Source organism: Telopea speciosissima, chromosome 1 (assembly GCF_018873765.1).
Source record: "Telopea speciosissima isolate NSW1024214 ecotype Mountain lineage chromosome 1, Tspe_v1, whole genome shotgun sequence".
Taxonomy (NCBI): Eukaryota; Viridiplantae; Streptophyta; class Magnoliopsida; order Proteales; family Proteaceae; genus Telopea; species Telopea speciosissima.
In genome coordinates this window covers 63,193,161-63,213,521 of record NC_057916.1, presented here as the reverse complement: position 1 = coordinate 63,213,521, position 20,361 = coordinate 63,193,161, and the positions used below count along the sequence as shown (strand labels likewise).

The window sequence follows — 20,361 nt, the reverse complement described above, 5'->3', positions numbered from 1 at the left end:
ATGTAATAGAAGATAATGATTTGGGGAAGATGAGGGCATTTTGGTATTTTCAAATTTTAGCAAATAGGTCTTTTCAAAATTTTAGAAAAGATAGAAGAAAGGGTAGTTTGGTCATTTTTTAGCATTTAACATATGGTGTGGACTTAAATGGCATTAGGGCGATAAAGCAGGGGTGGTACGTGGAATATTGAGGGGTGGTACGTGGACTTATCAGAAGCTTAGGGGGGTACGAGGAATATTGGATGCATTACAGGGGGGTACGTGTACTTTACCCTTTAATTTTCTGCAATTCCCTTCTTCTCCTAATCCTCTACAGCCTACCCTACAGCCCCCCTTTTATTTTTATTTGAATTCCCTAAACCCTAGTTCAGTTACAGCCCTATCCAACCATCTAAACCCTCTTCTCTGTAGAACCTAAAACAACCTAAAACCTGTAACTATTCTTCTTCCTTCTAGAAGGTCACATGCAAGGTGATTTTTGAGATCTACCAAACCAGCCATCTGATTGAACTCAGATTTTCACCATACCTCTATTAACCCGAATTTCGGAAGCGATTCAAATTTGACCCAATTCATGTGGCCTGATTTGGATATATTCTCATATTTCCCATTCTACCCCTACCTCCATTAAAGCACAGTTTCAGACCTTCAATCATAATCAATTATGATTTCATGTTCAGAATAAGTAGTTGATTTCATGACGTATTAATTCTGAAGTTAGTAACCTAATCATATCTGTTAACCCTAGTTCCAGTACCCTATTTACCATAACACCCTCACTCCTACCCTAACTAGGATTCCTCCATAACTTCAAATTTGTCCATCAGTTTCAAACCAAACTTTCAGCATACATCCCTTACATCATTATTGACACTCGATCCAAGTTTCATCAGACCCCCACCACCCTAAACCCTAGAATCCCCTTCTCCTACCTCCATTAGGAATTGTCTCAAATAACCTTAGCTTGCAGCCCAACTCACCTAACCTACTTCCATTCACTCAAACATCATAAAACCTATACCATTAGACTTCCCTACACCTGCCCAACATTACCATATAAAAAATACCCCATGCCCCCAAACCTAACCCTAAACTTGACCTACAACTCCAATTCTGTCCCATCGAACCAGCAGCTCAACAGGTCCTGGATGTCTAGCTCCTAGTAGGTCTCCTTCGTATCTAGGACTACATTAAAGGGATTTCTGTTAGAGTTGTTAGAATATCTTGTATAAGGGTAGTTCTGTCATTGTCCTGTTATAAGACATGACCAAGTTGAATTTTTCCTTTTGTTGTTTTATTTCTCTTTACCTCCCTAGGGAGGTCTGTGTAATTTGGAAGACTTTATTAATGAAGTAATATGTGTGTTGAGAACAACTCAACACACACAATTGATTCTCCCATCCTCTTCTCTTCTCTTCGCTCCTTCTTCTTCTTCTTGCTGTAAATCTCTTCTGTCTTACTAGATTCGATCTATCTTTAAGTTCCAACTATTTCTCCTTCCATGCATTGGGAATTTCCTATTCTGCTTTTTTTCCTTGAAGTTGTAAATAAAGAGTAGGGGACCACACTACCCCCATGATTGAACAACTTGTTAGCTCTATGCTTGTGATATTCTGTGAGATGCAAAGTGCTATTGTGAGAAGCAACAGAAACCTTGGTGGGAAGCCAAGAGGACTGGTGAGATGTTGGTCAAGTTCTAGATGGGAGGCCTAATCCATATTCCTTTCTTTGTTCATCTTCTAGTTTCTTCTTTTTCATTCAATCAAGGTCAGACCTTTTGTTTCCTCTGCATTCCTACACAGGTTAGTTCTTTGTTTCTGTTTTGCTTACTGTTAAATAACTTCTATCAGTCTTCTCATTTTTCCAGATCAGGAACTAGTGTTGATACATATTAAGATCTTTATTTTCTCCTTTGGATTCATATATCTCATGCAATCATTCTCTCTTTATTTTTGTTGTAATGGGTACAAGGGTAATTTTGTCTATAAGGGTATTATGTTCATTGTATCCATTCTGGAATATTCTTCCTCTTATTATAAATAAAGAGGCTGTGGGCACATTGTTCACAAGCCAGTATTCATAGAATTCCACATGGCATCAGAGCGGGAATCCATCCGGGAATCCTGGAAGTGATTTCTTTTTTTCGGTTCTCTTCTCCCCTCTCTCTCGCGATTGCAACCTAGCCCCACCACCAACACCGACAGCCACCCACCTTTCGCCTCCCTCCCACTCTTCTTCCGCCCTTTTTTCCGCCTCCCACCACCTTCGGCCACCACCTAGGCTTTCTGCCAACCCTTTTCCGTCTCCCCAAGGCCCTTCCGCTCCCTCTTTCTTTTTCGTGGGAGGTTTCCTCCACCTATTTCTGCCACCGCCACCCCTTTTTCACCCTTGGTGGTGAGTTAACTCCCACCAAGGGGTGTTTCTGCTCTCTATGACTTAAACACCTTGTTCGATTTTTTTTCTCTTTTCCCAGTGATTTTATTGTTTGAATTCTTCAATCCAGTAACCATGCCAGGAGATTCCAACATTTCCACTGCATCCTCTGGACACGAAGGCACAACTCAGCGTGATTTCCTTCCGTTCCCTACCAGCTCCATTAAAGTAAATGGTAGCAATTACTTGATGTGGTCTTACTCCTGCCACTTCGCAATCAGTTCCTGTGGCCTCTCTGGCTATATTACAGGAACGGTAGCCAAACCAACTAAAGCTGGTTCTGCATAGGACAAGTGGGTGACTTCTAATTTTCTTGTCATTTCCTATCTCGTTAACTCTATGGAACAAGAATCGTCGGGCGTTATCTTCCTCTTGACACGGCTGCGAAGATTTAGAAAACAGCCAAGGATACTTACTCTAAGATCGGCAATGCTGCCTCTCGTTAAGCTTCGTCAAAAAATTCTTCAGACCAAGCAATTGGAGTTGACTCTTTCCCAGTACTATTTCAAGTTGTGTACCATGTGGCAACAACTGGATTTTTATGGGACATTTACTGCTTCTTGTGATGTGGATACTACTGCTTTTCAAAAGTGGGAAGAGGACTTGCGTGTGTTTGATTTTCTTGCTGGTCTCAACATTGAGTTTGATCAAATCCGGGCCATAGTGCTCAATTGGGATCCTCTTCCAACTCTTGAACAAGCATATTCCCTTGTTGCTGCTGAAGACGATCGTTGGACAGCAATGATTAAGCCTGTTACTCAAGAACGATCTATTCTTCTCTCTGGCTCGCAACCTGCTGCCAGAGGAAATTCTGTTCGTGGAACTAGGGCTGATCGTATGAGCAGTGATCGCCCATCGGTCAAGTGTGATTACTGTGGTAGGGAACACCATACTAAGGACCGCAGTTGGAAGCTTCATGGGTGCCCTACGGATACCTGGGGACATGGTTCCAATCGTTCTACCCGGGCTAACCAAGTTTCCTTTGATGAGCATTTTTCTAATCCAACAGGGCCCCTTTCCCAGGACGAGATGCAACATCTTTGTACTTTGATGACCAGGCTGGATAGTAATACTTCCTCTGCTTCTTCTATGGCTGCCTCTGCCATTTCGTTGCCCAAAAATTCTGGTTTAGGTACTTCTTTAGTGGTAGTTGTTCCTCTGTCGATTCCACTTCTTGGGTAATCGACTCTGGCGCAACGGATCACATGAGAGGTTCTCCTTCTAATTTTTTGACTTATTCTCCTTTACCTGGTAATACCAAAGTTCGTGTTGCTGATGGTTTCCTTTCCCCCATCTTTAGGAAAGAGACTGTGCAATGTTTGCCCTCTATGCGTATTTCCTCTGTTTTACATGTTCCGCAATTCTCTACTAATCTCTTGTCTATTAGTAGTCTCACCCGAGACTTGAAATGTAAAGTAACCTTTTTTCCTTCTCACTGCTTGTTTCAATCGTCTTGGCCATCCATTAAAAATTGTCTTGGCCATCCGTCTCTTGGCGTGTTATCTACTTTGTTTCCTAGTTTGATTAAAAGTTACAATCCAAACAATTTTAGTTGTGATGCGTGCACTTTTGCTACACAAACTAGAGCTATTTATCCAATCTCTGACAAAAGAAGTTTAGTTCCTTTTGGTTTGATTCATTCGGATGTATGGGGCCCTGCCCAGTGTGTGTCGACCTCTGGGTTTAGATGGTTTGTTACTTTCATCGATTGTTTTAGCAGTTCCACGTGGGTTTACTTGATGACTCAGAAGAGTGATGTCTTTACTTGCTTCCAATTATTTCACAAAATGGTTCAGACTCAATTCGATGCCCGTGTGAAGATTGTGCGCACTGACAATGGGAAGGAGTACATGGACAGCTACCTTCGCACTTACTTTGACTCTCATGGGATTATACACCAGACCTCGTGTGTTGACACATCGTCCCAAAATGGTGTTGCTGAGCGAAATAACCAACATCTATTGGAGGTTGCTCGTTCTCTCATGTTTACCATGAATGTACCTTCACGGTTTTGGGGAGATGTTGTCCTTGCTGCTTTATATCTCATTAATTGCCTGCCTACTGGGGCTTGGATGCTCGCTGTCCCCTTGAGGTCCTTTTGGGTAATTCAACCTTTGTTGTCCCTCCGAAGGTGTTCGGGTGTGTTGTTTTTGCTCGCAATCATCACCATATTGGTAAGCTTGATCCACGCGGATTACGGTGTGTTTTCTTGGGATATTCTGCTTCTCAGAAGGCCTATAAGTGCTACCTTCCCCCCACACGGCGGATGTTGGTAACTATGGATGTTGTCTTCCGTGAATCTGAGGCCTATTTTTCACCCACTACACCTCTTCAGGGGGAGCCTAGGAGTGAAGAGGTGTCTCCTCTTATTGCGCCATTGGAAGTTGAGGTTCCCACTGTTGAAGAACCATCTACAAAAATAGAACTTCAAGAAGGGATCACTAGGCAGGAACAGGAACAACCTCTAATACAAGGTGAAGTTGAGCAGCCTCTTGTTAAGGGGGAGACTGGAAAATATCGCCACTTCAATGAAACATTCTCCAGAGGAACATGGCACAAAAAGACTACCACCATTGAACCATCTCCACCTGTACTACCTGCTCCAAGTTCTACTCCTGGTAAGATTGTCTATGATCCTAGTCTTGATTTACCTATTGCTATCCGAAAACCTAAAAGGAGTTGTACTCAACAACCCATCTCTAATTTTGTGTCTTATGAATCTTTATCCCCTTCCTTTCATGCATTTGTTTCCTCTATCCTCTGTTTCTATTCCTAACTCTTGGCAGGAGACAATTGCCGAACAGAAGTGGAAAGAAGCAATGAATGAGGAGATGAGTGCTCTGGGAAAAAATAAAACCTGGGAATTGACATCTCTCCCACTTGGAAAAAAACTGGTTGGCTGGAAATGGGTCATTGCCATCAAACAGAAGGCAGATGAGTCTGTTGAAAGGTATAAGGCCAGATTAGTTGCAAAAGGGTTTACCCAAACCCACGACATTAATTACCAGGAAACGTTCGCCCTAGTTGCGAAGATGAACCATAGTACTATATCTCGCGATATATCGGTATCTCGGGCCTACGAGATATCCGAAATATCCGAGATATCGCTGAATATGACCGAAATATTGCATTTTTCTGCAATATTTCGGGGTCCATCTCGGGGTTTTTGGCCATATCTAGGCCTGAAACTTCATGGACAGCCTTATTTACGCTTAATAAACACATTTAAACCATAAAATTGTAAAAATGTGAATTCAAATTGGTGTTTTGGGCTTGCACCCTTGATTGACATACGATCGCCGACCTAATGTATAAATAGTTAAATACACATAGATTAGGCGGTTAATATTTAATAATAGTATTTAACTTCATCACATATCAAGTTAAAGCCAATACACATTGATGAGTGCCATGATTCTCATAAACTCCATAATATTCAATAACTCGCTTAAAGCCTTAAAGGCAATACACTAAGTGTCAAAGTTAGTAAGTCACAAGACTCGCAACTGACTCATCAACTCACGAAGTTCATAGATCAATGAAATCACAACTTAAGTTACAAATTACAAGTGCTAAACTGCTAATAGTAGTTCTTTGTGCCTCCCTGGATCAATCCCACTCATGCCTCATTTGGAGTCGACGTCCATTGCTCTCTGTTTGAAGGACATATGTGGACCACGGTATAGAATCGGAGAAGAAAGCGAGTGTAGTCATCCACAAGTGTCACGTAAATGGAATCATCAACATCGTAAGTAACCTATCCTAGGATATAAACTAGGGTTACCAATCGATCCATCCGTGAAGAAGATGATCCATTGTGATATGATGTTGGCGCCGGCGCAAGAGGCGATGGCATTGGCTGCATGTATGGCTGGTGAGGTTGGTAGTTAGGTCCGCTAGGGTATGCAAAGATGTTATTTACCAAAGATGATCCAATATGTCCCTGGGGTGGGATGTAGTCATAGTCCCTACCCCACTAACGCCCATATGATGATGATCCATATCTATATCCATCGTAAGGTTGTGATGCACCATAATCCGATGCCAATGGAGTGGTATGTGCGAAAATTAAAATAATTATTTAAGAGCAGAAAAATAAATCCGACACCGTGAAGCCGTAGATCGGCCATTGGTGTCTAACATATATTTAATTCATTACCATCTAAGTCATATTACCCCTAATTATTTCCTATTTTAATTGTAGGAAAATGAATTTTAAAACCAGGAAAAAAAAAAAAAAAATACATATGGAAAAAAATTTCGACCTTTGAGAGCTATAGATCGGCCTCCGTGTCTAACATATATTAATATCATCACCATCCAACAAAATTTGTACATAGTCTTTTCAAAAAATAGTTTTAGAGGAATAAAATTTACCTTAAATAGTGGAAAAAAGCTTGGATGATGAGCTTAGATGACCCTCCGATGAGTTTACCGCGAAAATCCGACAACAATGTGCTTGAACAATGGCTAGAGTGTTGGATGAGAGCTTGGAAGAGTGGAAGAATAGGCAAAAGACTGAAATTCCTTAGCAAATGCAGCTCTCGGTCGAAATATGGACCGAAATTTGCGAAATATTGTATTAAAGCCCCCTTCACGTGACACTTTAAGCCAAAATACCATATTTCGTCGATATCTCACGAGATATCGAGATATTGTCGATATCTCACGAGATATCGTCGATATCTCACGATATCTCACGAGATATCGACGAAATATGGTATTTTTTCATTTCGACCTGATTTCGCATCTCGGTAAGCTCGAGATATACGAAATTAAGCGATATTTCGGCGAAATATCGCGAGATTTTGAACCATGAGATGAACACAATTATAGTGATAATCTCCTGTGCTATTAACTAAGGTTGGGAACTTCAACAACTAGATGTACAGAATGCCTTCCACCATGGTGATCTAGAAGAGGAAGTTTACATGGAAATTCCACCTGGGTTTTGCTACTTCAAAGATTGAAGGAAAAGTATGTCATCTGAAGAAAGCACTATATGGCTTGAAGCAATCACCAAGAGCTTGGTTTGGGAGATTTCACAAAGCTATGGTGTCAAATGGCTACAAGCAGAGTAATGTAGACCATACTTTATTTATAAAAAAAATGGGGCAGCATATCACAGTGCTGATTGTGTATGTTGATGACATAGTGATCACTGGGAGTGATACTGAAGAAGTTAAGAGGTTGAAAAATTACCTAGTAACTGCATTTGAAGTGAAAGATCTAGGGAGACTAATATATTTCTTGGGAATTGAGGTTGCTCATTCAGTTCGTGGCATCTCTCTGTTCCAACGAAAATATACCCTTGATCTACTAAGTGAAACGGGAATGCTAGGATGTAAACCTGCAGATACACCACTGGAGCCAAATACTCATCTAAAGAGCAAGGAAGGAGATTCAGTTGATAAAGGCAGCTACCAGAGATTAGTTGATCGCTTGATATATTTATCTCACACCCGACCTGATATAGCATTTGCCGTGAGCTTGGTCAGTTAATACATGCATGATCCTCACTCTTCACATTTGGAGGCTGCCTACCGAATCTTGAGATACTTGAAGTCTTCTCCTGGAAAGGAAATTTTATATTTTCCTCACAATCACATTCGAGTAGAAGCGTATACGGATGCTGATTGGGCTGGTTGCCTTGATGACAGGAGGTCTACATTAGGGTACTGTACCTTGGTTGTAGGTAACTTAGTCACTTGGAGGAGCAAGAAGCAGTCGGTTGTTGCTTGATCAAGTGCTGAAGTTGAATTTAGGGCTATGGCACGTGGAGTTTGTGAGTTACTTTGGTTACAGGGTCTTCTACAGGACCTATATATTCCAGTAGATCTTCCCATGCATCTAAACTGTGACAGTTAATCTGCCATTAGTATTGCACACAACCCAGTCCAACATGACCGTACCAAGTATATGGAGGTTGATAGACATTTCATCAAGGAGAGGCTGGAGCAAGGAGTTGTGTGTGTCCCATTTGTTCAGTCCAGTGATCAGCTAGCAAATGTTCTCACTAAAAGTCTGTCATAAATCATTTTTTTCTGTAACTAGTAAGTTGGGCATGCTTGATATATATGCACAAACTTGAGGGAGAGTGTTGTAATGGGTACAAGGGTAATTTTGTCTATAAGGGTATTATGGTCATTGTATCCATTCTGGAATATTCTTCCTCCTATTATAAATAAAGAGGCTGTGGGCACATTGTTCACAAACCAGTATTCATAGAATTCCAAATTTTATTTTTAAGCCCTAATTGTCGATAAATTCTGATAGGAGAAGCAATTGCTTTCTCTGTACACATTACACAAAAAGACATCAGACCTCCAGAAATTAGCTGCACTATGTTGCTGGCTGAAGGAAACGAGGGAAAAAGAAAAAAATAAGAAGAGAGATGTACAAAAGTTGGAGATTGGATTTGGGAAAGGATTTATTGATTACCCATTGGGGCAATTTGGTCTCCAAATGCTACATAATCCACCATCCTTCAAAACCTACAGATGATACCAATATTTGACATTAAGAAAGTAAACTCCCAGAAACAAAAAAATTAAAGAAAGAAAAAAAGGTAGCTAGGTAGCCAGTCATGCACCTGCTTTCGGCACAATGTGCGCTGACTTCTTGACTCTTGTTCACTGCTCCAGATCTTCTGAAAGTTGATACTATGTTTTATGAATTTCATATCATCTGAAACAGAACCAACTGAAGAGAACTCTCTTGGCTTAATCACAGCCTTAATCTGATTATTCCAGTCTCTTCCATCTGGTTCATCCCAAGCAAAATATACATGCCGCTGGCTAGAAGGAACCTGCATATGGAAAGACTAGAATGTGACTATGAACTTGTCTTCAGGTTAAATCAGCACATATTTCAGTACTCACCTTCAAAACTAGGCTTTTCATGTCTGACTGGTGTTTTTTCCACACGTTACGCACTACTGAGCATATCCTAACAGCTTGGGGTTCTCCTCCTCCAGCTTCTTCTTCAACATTGCATTTGACAAGCCGGACAAAGTTTTCAGACCTTTTGAAAATTTTGAGATGCAGAATCAAGTGAGAGGGTCTAGGGTAGCCAGCTTTTGCCAGCTCCAATGCCAAGAGCTCTTCCCAAGGTACATCCCACATGATCTTGCAGGGTTTCTTATCCATCTTGTCTGGAGCCAGACACTAGCCAGGAAAGGAGAAAAAAGTGAATAATTAGAACAGGCAAAACAAATAAGGGCATATAAGAAAAAAGGTCGAAGGTAGTTCAGTTTTCCAACCTGCAGTAGCATAATACGCTTGTTTGTTACAAGTACTATCCTCTGGTAAGGCACATTGAAGTGATCCTCATAATAATCAGACCAAGCATACTTTGAAGGCTCCTTGAATATTTCCATACAACCAAATTGCCGATTAGCTTCTGCGAGCCAAAGGATCATCTGAAAGTGGAAACACAAATTACATCAAGAAATTCCTTCACAATCTAACCTGTACACTTCTTTGTCATTAAGGAAGTATGATTAATATAACCGAATAATCCGAGAACTTTAAAATGCTTGAAATGATATCCTGGCTATTCTTGACTCTTGCTTTCTTCGGTCAACTTTAATCCCTGGAACTAAGTATTATACTTCTACCCCAAGTTGCAGAAATAAGGCTTAGGAGAGCAGAAACAACATTATCTTGAAATTTCAGAAACTGAAATTTGGATGGTTCTAAGCCGATAAAAAATTGATAATGCAGCATTTAACTTGAGGGGAAGCAATCAGACTCATGGATTTCATTACCACACACACACACACATACACACACACACACACATGCACATGGACGTGCCACACATTATATGTCTTGACCTTTTTAGTTCTCTCCATCTCACTTTTTGTTTCAATACAATGTATATTATATAGCTGAAAAGTAAAATGTATAGCCTAGTACACAATGACATTAGGATAAACACTCAAAATGCTTTTAACTATTGCGTCACCCTCATGTACAGCCTAAAAGCATATTTTCATAAAATATTTTGGGAATTTGGCACAAAACAATTTAAGATAAAGCATAAGAAAGTACCTGCCCAATTGCTTCTTTCTCACAATACTCCCTAAGAACACAATCTGCATGAATTGCCCGGGGGTTTCTGATTCTCTGGAAATTGGTCCTACTATTGAAGACCTCTAAGCATCTGGTACAACTTGCACCAATTCCATCCACTGTCAATGAGAAGAAATCTAATGCTCCACTCATTGGTTGCACTATGAATCCAAGGAAAGCTCGTCCAAGACCATGAGCAAACCCTAGAACACCATGTTGTCTGGCACTCTCCACAGGTTTTGTCACTACACCAGACATTCCAAAAGCTACACCTTGTGCAAGAGCTTCACTTCCTTGAAGAATTCCATCACGCACCCCAGTGATTCTCCTTGACCATACCTGATTCCACATTGAAGAAATTAATTCTGTCATCAGGCATTAAAATATCATTTTTCATTTAAGAGGATGAGATGATTACCTGCTTTGAACGCAACTTTAGAAACTGCCCATCTGTTGAGAGCTCAGCAAAACCTTTGCTAAGAGATGCTAATGTTGAGCTTGTCATACCAAGCACATCTACTGAAAATATCAGATGTAAAGGATTATGGATCAGGTCTCTCCAAATACGGTTTACAATTGCAGGAACAACCGCACTTTTCCGCATAAATCTGTTCTTGTGCATGACTTTCCTTAGATGAACCTGAAAAAGAAGTATGCTGTTATTTGAAGCAGTAGCACTGTATAAGAAATATAAATGCGGCACAAAAAAATTACCAGGCTTTTATATCTCTCACAATGAGAGAGAGGGGTCATTTCACTGATGCATCAATATTCTTCCTTTCTATCAAGAAACATATAGTCGAAATGGTGATTCCAGGAATGATTTGAGATTAACAGAGAGAAACAAGAAACGACAGGCCAACAAAGAAACATGCAAAGTCATCACAAAGGAAATGCAAGAGTTGTATTTTCTCGGGGGAATTCATGGACCTAACAAGGTGGAAAGGGGATTTGACAATGCTTAGAACAAAATTTTCACAACATTGAATCACCCAACCTTGATAGTGGAAAGGCCATGGCCAAAAGTAACAACAGTTGGAAGCGGTTAACATGCCTTACAATTTATATCTAATGAGGATGCGGAGAACTACTTATTAATGTAGTCCGAGCTTGAATATAATCCAACTAGAAGCCAAAACCAGGATCTGTTCTTCAAAGGGTAATTCGGTTAGGGTTAAATTAAGGGAAAAGAACAAATTTAGGGATAGGGTTTAGTGGGGTCTATGGTTTGATGTTAGAGTTAGGGTAAGTTGATGTAGGGGAGTCTTCCAATGAAGGTCTCATTAACAAATGTAATCCAGAATACCATGGGGGTATTCTGGTCTTTTGGCATTAATTTTTATGTACTGCCAACTCTCTTAGTAGAGTCGGCTAGAGTGGAGCAATTCTGTCCTATTTTATGTAATTCTTTTCTTACAAATTAAAGGGCTTGCTTGGTCGAATAGATCATTCAAGAATTCATTATTTTTCTGTTTTGTTAACACTAAGGCTGCTGAACAGAATCGGCAGCAAGGTTGGTAGAGTTAGGGTTAGGTTTTGAAAGAGAGATGAGTGGGGATTCTAGGGTTAGAGTGGACAGATTAGGACCAGGGTTGGATTGAGTCTTCCAAAGGGTTGGAAGGACACTCGATCAAGGTTTGGTAGTGTTCTGATGGTTAGGTTATGTTGGGCATGTTATGGGTGGTCTAGCGGCGAAGAAGAGAGTGGTTAGGGTTTGATTCTGGTTCACACTTAAAGAATGAAGAACAAACTTGGACAGAATTTTGTCCATGTAGATTAACTCTTGAAACCAGAACTTGAATGTAGAATAGAAATGGAGATGCAAAAAGTAACCAATTTAAACCACCCAGGCTTCCCACCGCAAGGTGTCAATTGAATCAAACACCGATTCTGTCAGCCTTGATCAATTACAAGACAAAGATCTTCTTGGAGAAGACAAGTTGCAGAGCAGCAGATCTGAGAGCTGTTTTTTTTTTTTTTTTTTTCAAATTGTGAGGTGAAAACCACGAAAATTACTTTATTCATAAGGGCCATGAGGCCTTCTCCTATTCAGCCTAGGAGCCAAAGAGCCCCTAGCCGACTTCTATTACATTGCCATCAAATTAAAAGGTCATGTGACCACTTTAAGTAGTCACATGACTACTAAACAACCTAGCCGATTCTAGGAGGTGACAATTAAGTTGTCACATGACAACTTAAAAGTCACATGACTTAATAAAAAACAAATAAACTAATTCAAATAAGAAAAGGGTCATGTGACAACTTAAGTAGTCACATGACTATCGCATCAAAATAAAAACTAAGAATACTAACTACTAACACTAACACTACTTGGACAGCTTTGACTTCTTCTTCTTTTGGACACAAGTATTCACATCTGCATCACCTAAATTAGACTCTGCAGTGGCCAGAGCGTCATGCACTGGTACACCCTTTTGAGGATGTGGAGAACATCCAAAATTTAGAACATGCAAATTTCAGGAATTCTCTTGTTAAAATTGAAAGATAGGCCCAATATAAAATCTACTCTTCTTCATCAACTATGATCTTTGGGAAAAATGAAGATGGCTCTCAAAGTGATATGGCAGTCTACTGGCAACAATTAAGATGAAAATCATCATATTGGTTGGCAAGAGGGAGAATTCTACATAGTGACTTTTGCTCCAGAAAATGTTCTCATTTGAATGGTTTCGATTAAAAAAATGGATTGCGCTGATGCCTCCAGTAGTTTGGTTGTGTAACACTGAACCTATTAGGCTATTAATCTATTACAGCTATTCCGCCAGATGCAATTCATCTTGATTTTTGAAAAAGAGGGTGGTCTGTGACAATGATGTCATTGCTGTAGAATCCAACATTCTACTGGTAGGGGTGTTGCAGCATCTTTGTCACCCATTTTGACCTTTAATCAAACACTTGATAGGCCCAAATAACAAATATCTCAACCACAACAACAGTCCCACAAATATAGCAATAGAAAACCAGGAAAAACAGAGATAAATAGCCTGAAAATAGGCCTTTAAATCCCTAAAAACTGATCAAACAACCACGGAGTAAGGATGAGTATTGTTCCTTACCAAAAAACGATTCAAATAGACCAAAGAAACTGGTCAAACAAGAACCTATTGAAGCAACAAGAGCCAAAAACCACTGCAGCTGGCGGAAAACAGAGGCAGAACAGCCTGGCCGAGATTCCCTTCTACTCCTTGGGTACTTCCAAGAGATGTGAGAGGACACAATGAGAAGAAACAAGACCTCCACACGAAACTAGAGCACTTGGTTGCTCAGTATTTGGACTGCAGACAAGAGAGAAACAGGTCTGAGAAGGTATGCTATTTCCTTCACAGAGACTGTTCTTCACCTTCCAAACAATCTTCGATCACCTTCAAACTCCAGGAGCAAACAGCTCTGATACCATGTTAGATTTTAGGTTGAAGAAGGAGAAGAGAAGTGAGAAGCCACAGTTTTGGTGTTCAAGTGTTATGTCTCTAACCTAGAGACTAACATGCTTATATTGAAAATAATAGTAAATTACACCTAGGCCCTTGGCCTTATACAAATGACAAAAAATAAGAAAATAATACAAGGGGATATTTACACATATACCCTTGATACAATACAGCCATTCTTAACAAAAAGTTCCCATTCAACAAGCAGGATCGTAGGGCGCCACTTGTACCAGATCTGATAGAAGGTTTAGAACTCAAAATCTGGTTTTCAGATTTAGGTAAATAGCTGGTCGAGTGTAGGTCTGAAACAACAGTATTAATTCTCCAAGTTGGAGGACATCTAACTGTTGGATGGTGTTCTACAGGTACTCCCTCAAAATAGAAACTTTTTTTTTTGGTAAAGCTCAAAATAGAAACTTGGAGTTTGCAGATTTAGTAACTCCACAGAATATAGTGAACAATACATTTGTCACAGACACCCTAGTCTTCCATGTCCCAACAATACAATACTGTGAGTGAATGATTGTCTACTGATATGAACTATGACATGCTGGATCAAGTCCACTCATGGTCCGATGGAGCCGGCGTGCATTGTCTTCCGTTTGCATGACCAAGGTTCTAAAACTCGGTCTCGACCAGGTCGAGTTTTCCGAGATCTCGGTGAGATTGTGTATTTTTTTTTTAATGTTTCGGAATTATGTTTCAGTGGGCATATGGCCATAGTTAGCTTCGAAATTTTAAGGTAAGCTTGTTTTAGGCTTAATAAACATATTTAAAGGTTCAAATTGAATAAAAAAAACACCCAATTTGGTGTTTTGGATTTGCACCCCTGGTTGGCACTTGGCAGTAAAGGCTGAACCCTTAATGTAATATTGCCTATTCTACATTGAATGATTTGAGACATAATTGACAAGTAAAAAAAGTAAATTATGCATATAATATTGAATAATTGTTTATCCAAAAAAAAATATTGAATAATTATTTAAGAAATAGTTAAAGACTTAAAGTTCCTACTACAAACCACAAGATACAATGAAGTGTTCACAATGCATATTACATAGACACCCAACCTAAGTACAATGAATAATACATAAGACACAGACACCATACTACCCTGGTCTTCCACATGTTAACTCCCAAGTCCCAAAATAAAATCCTATGACTCTGAGTACTGAGGAGGTCGAGATTCTCGAAATATTCGAGATTTCACCGAAATTTCTCCGAGATTCTCAAAATATTCGAAATCTCGACCGATATTTTCGAGATTTGACATTTTGTAGTTTCGTATCATATCTCGTCTCGACTAGCCCTACCGAGATTTCCGAGATCTCAGCGAGATTTTGAACTATGTTCATGACATATGAATGCCACGTCATAGTATTCGAGAAGAAAAGAGAGTAGTTTCTTCTCGAGCAGGTCGAGATATTTGAGATTTTCGAGATTTCGCCAAAATTTCGGTAAACTTGACCGAACATCCCACCAAGGTTTCCCTATTGCATCACACAGTAGAGCAATTTTGAATCCCACTAAACCATGCTCCGTCTTTGGTGACATCACAAAATTATGAATCCTACAAAAACATCCCACAGATTTACTGATGATTGGCAGAATCTGATTTGGAAAATTTGACACTTCTGCTGGTGACATCACAAAACTACTCTTTATTTGTCATTTTCCAGAATGTGAATGATGTAAGGCACTATTGTCTAGGCATTGGTGAATTATTTGGTCCAGCAATTTTGATGTATATTCATCACCATTTTAATGAAGCTCTGGTTGTTGCATACTTGCATACCCCCAAAAATTACTTAAATATTTTTCCAAAGTTTTTGGTAAGATACAGAAAAGCTCAAACTTAAGCCATAATTTACTATTTGTAATGAAAAGGAGTATAATGAAGTGCAGCCAACTGATAGCATTCCATGCGGTGGATGAACATAGGTTGCTGTCATGTACAAGGGCCTTATCCATAGTTGTCAAAGCATCAAGTCGTCTTGGTCGACTTGGGCACCTTGGAAGCCTTGGTCGCCTTGATTTTGGACCCTCTCCAACGCCTTGGGTCGCCTAGACACCGTGACAACTATGGCCTTATCAGGTTTCAAACTTAATCACATGATAAGCGAATAACACAAGTTGATGGCTAAGGCGACAAGTGACCATGTCACTGGTGTCCAAACTCAAGTACTGATGGTTGGCCACTAAAGAAGTTTTTTTTCCTCTTTTCTGAGGAAATAGTGAAGGAATATTAATATTAACGATACTCAAAAAGTGCAATCGGTACACTTGGGATGCTGGATAATGGCCAACATAATCACATTCTACCAACTTAAAATATATATATATATATATAAAATCAAGAAATGAAATATTAAACTATCTGTTCATGAGTCACTGATAATGATGCTCTTAGCATGTACTAGAAACACTTTCTAATGGGTCATTTGTTCCATCAAAAAGAAAGCTGCTGAAATTTAACACACAACAGTTTCAATATCTTTCCATATGCATAAACTTTTGATGGAAAAATTGCAGAGATAGCTCTCTTGCCCTTGTGCTACTGATTAGTTTTGTCCTTGGTATATGTTGAATTCCGTGAATACTGGCTTGTCAATGAGACAGTGGCCATGCCTTTATTTATAATCTTAGAATATTATAAATATGGAAGACTTGCTTAACACTCAACTAGCACATTTAACATGTGCATAATGAACCTAGACACTATAGGTACAAGGATGATATTACCCCTGAACCCATATTAGAACGGTATATTTAATAAAATATGTTCAATTTGGTCCTCGCAAGTTTTTGATAAGATAAAGTTATAAATGGAACATTGAAAATTGGGACTTTGCTCAAGTTATTCAGTCAGTTCACAGTGAATAGAGCTGAATAGAGCAATAACACTCGTTAAAAATAAATGCAAATGGCATTAGTGATTCTACCTGAATTTTAAATGCATTTCCAACTGCTGACAGTATGGGGCTCCAGATGCCTAGAATCCCATGAGGTCTCTGAGTTGGTTCTGTCTCCAGTGACAACTTCAACCGAACTTCTGAAACATCTATTAGGCTGTAAAAAAAGAGAGGAAAAGTTAGCACCATATTTCCTTTGCAGTTGGGATAAAATTATATATATATATATATATATATATACTATAGGTCAGTAACTTGGCTTTTCTACTGATGGCCACTGTACCAACCACATTTCTATGTATTTATTCTCTTATATTTCAGTAACGCACTCACTATAACTCCCAACATCTCAACAATCTTAAATTCCTAAAGTTTTCCTCTTGCATGTATTAAACAAAGATAATGATGTGGACTCTCCTAGAAATAGGCACATTGCTACCTTTTGGAGCTTAGATGTTTGTTTTATTCAGACCTCTAGCCCGCCCTTATAGGGCTTGTTAGGGCTTGGGTCTTTGTATAGCTTCCCCCCCTCTTCTCCATGTGTATTCTTCCCGCCCCCTTCTCTTCCCTTTTGGTATTGCATTTTTATTCACCAAAAAAAAAAAAAAAAACAAAGATAATGATGTGAGCATGGTTCCAAATTTCGACCATTTACAACCGAAATGGTCAAAAAGTAGACGAAATATTTTGGTTTCGGAAGTGCCCGAAACAAAATGCCAGGAGAAATAAGTGAAGACCATATATCGCAGAAATGGTACAACTGAGGCATTTAAATACCTCATTTCGACTGTATTTTGCCCATTTCCACTCTTTAGCTAGAGAAAAACCGAAGTGAACGAAAATTTGATGCAAATAAAAACATACACAAATAAGTAGAGTAAAATTTTAGAAGACACCCCCCCATGGCCGGCCACCTCCTGGTGGTTCAGTCAGCCCCTTCTCCCCCCCGCCTCCCTCCTTTCCTCACCCCCCTCCCTCCCAAAAAACCTGGTCATCCCTCTTCAATCACCCCCACTTCCCTCTCGTGAAGGCCTTTCCCGTCGCTTCATCCCCCACTCGATCGATAGTTCCTCAAAGTTTGCCATTTGCTCTTGTGTCCTTTACTGGAATGGCCTTGAAGACATAGACCACCTTTTTTTTTCCTGCCCCTTCTCGGCCTCTATTCGGCAAAAGGTTTTAGGAAATTTCTGGCTCCACCATTGGCTCCACCATAGAAGAATCGTCCCCTTCTCCAGGTAATGGCTTTGGGACGACATGACCTCAGGGACCTCGATTTGTGACACTGCAGGGAAGCTTGCTTTCGGTGCCGCTATTTCTCACATCTAGATGGAGCGCAATCTTCGCAGATGGACCTCCAACTCTCGTTCCTTTGACAAGATTTGGACAGCCATATCTTTTGACGTTAGCTCCAAGCTTTCTATTTTACCTCATTGTAATGTTATAGATACCCCAAGAAAAAGGCTCATTGTTGTCTCTGAGTCCTTGATTCAGCCTCTCCCTCTCTCTTAGGTTCAAGCCTTGGACTACAATTATGAAGCATCATCCTATTTTACCCAAAATGCAAATTTTAAGGTAAATTTCGAAATTCATTCCAATTTCTTGCGTTTTCTTGTTTAAATTAATGATATCTGTTAAGAAGTGCTAGTGTCGGCAGCGGTGTGTTTGTAATGTTATGTTATAATCCTGTCCTAATGTGTAAATTGCACATAAGGTAGAGTAGAAAACTAGTGTGTTTTGACTTTTGAGTAGAAAAACCACCAGGGAAAATACCATACAGCTGTTTTTACCACAATTGGAGAGGTTGTAGCAGATCATATGAATATCTTGACAAAAGAATGGAGCAGAAAGGGGGGGGGGGGGGAGAACATAAATGATAAAACGTGCTATACATCTATTCAAATTTCAACATTTACTTGCTGCAGAATGAAAACTACAAGTGAGGTTCTTACTCCACTCGTATCTCAGGATCAACTTCTGAGATATTAGAGCTTTTGGGTATTCGATCTAACTGAAGATTATTGTAGAAATCCACCAATGCCCAAATAATGGGTTCATGAATACTAACCCTCCAACACTTGTCAGTGACCTAGCATTCCAACAGAGTTTTGTAAGAAAATGTTTACATGATGATACAATCTTCTCATGTCTACAAAATGACAGTACTCTCAATTAAGCATTACCCGTATATAAACGTACGGGTACACCTGGGTGCCATCAGTATTCTCGTTCTTCACTGTAATTGTCATTTTGAAAACTGGATGCTGCATGTCAGTTGTTTGTTCAGGTGCCAACAGAACAGGCATCAATGTTTGTGGGAGCTGATTATCAAGCTGTAAATAGCCAAATATAAGCTTGAACCTGGCATCAGCAGAGACAAGTATTTAGTTAATATTTTTTGATGACATAGCATGGCAGCTAAAAACTGTGGAATGTAATTGTTACAACTATTATGGTCAAAGCTTCTCCACTTAAATAGGCTAAAATAAGAAGGAATCAGAATCTACCAAAAATCAGAGAAAAACCACCAAACGTCAGTAAATTTTCAAATTAAGTCACTGTACTGCTAGTAATTTTGGTAAGGCCACATATTTTTTAAAATTGGCAAATATTTGGGGAAATACAGCTTAAACATTAAAGAAAAGAAAAGATTGCTGCTCTGCCGACCAGCTAAGGAAATTCGTGGTCTGGAGCAAGAGACCATGCCAATGGAATAATTATTCCCCCGTAGTACGAAGTGTCCAAAATGCCCTTTGACTCATGATTCTATCCCATTCAATCCCAAAAAGGGTGTTGGTCAATGAAGCAGCGATCCATCACCCAAGAGTAATATCTTATTAATAAAATTAACTAAGGTATTTATATTCAGGATAAAGTTAAAGTAACAAATTTATACATCGTAACTTTTTATATCCTCACCATTGTTTATAAATAAGTTAAACATACATGAATACTTATACGATCATCAAAAGTAGTAGTTCAATCTAGCTTGGAACTCCATATCATATATAGGGACCATGATCCAGAAGTAATATTTTGACTTCTTATTGTTTCAATCTAGGGAGAGAGTTCCCTCCACATCCACATGGAGATAGCATAGCCTCTCTCTCCAAAGGCCTTGGTTTTAAGTCATGTTGAACTCAATTGTAGCACAAACTTCATTGCTGTGTTGTCCACTCACGATTCATTCACATTTCAAATTCCAGCTCAATCACACTATACCACGTGTCAGATTAAGTTTAAGAAATGGATAATAATTTTGGTAAAAGGATATACAAGAGGAAGAGTACGGTTGAGAACTGAGATGGCCACGAAAGTTGACACAAGTCAAATCCAAAGAAAATCAAACCTTTCCAACAGTTAAAACAGGAAAATCAGCCTCCATGTACCCCCACCTCCAAAAAAAAATTCATTAATATCTATCTATCTATCTATCTATCTCTCTCTCTCTCTCTCTCTCTCTCTCAATATATATATATATATATATATATATAT

General features: G+C 39.4%; 1 protein-coding gene across 2 annotated transcripts in view; it reads right to left on the bottom strand.

The window, feature by feature from the left end:
* The window catches only part of LOC122648528, a 207,957-nt gene that overhangs the window by 4,502 nt on the left and 183,094 nt on the right, over nucleotides 1-20,361 (bottom strand). For both annotated transcript variants that reach the window (XM_043841740.1, XM_043841741.1), the window contains exons 54-62: nucleotides 19,050-19,227; nucleotides 18,819-18,955; nucleotides 16,900-17,026; nucleotides 10,927-11,148; nucleotides 10,488-10,847; nucleotides 9,695-9,853; nucleotides 9,315-9,599; nucleotides 9,026-9,241; nucleotides 8,875-8,927 (exon numbers count right to left, since the gene is read on the bottom strand). In XM_043841740.1, coding sequence (XP_043697675.1) covers nucleotides 8,875-8,927; nucleotides 9,026-9,241; nucleotides 9,315-9,599; nucleotides 9,695-9,853; nucleotides 10,488-10,847; nucleotides 10,927-11,148; nucleotides 16,900-17,026; nucleotides 18,819-18,955; nucleotides 19,050-19,227 — 1,737 coding nt within the window. The remainder of the gene's footprint in view (nucleotides 1-8,874; nucleotides 8,928-9,025; nucleotides 9,242-9,314; nucleotides 9,600-9,694; nucleotides 9,854-10,487; nucleotides 10,848-10,926; nucleotides 11,149-16,899; nucleotides 17,027-18,818; nucleotides 18,956-19,049; nucleotides 19,228-20,361) is intronic.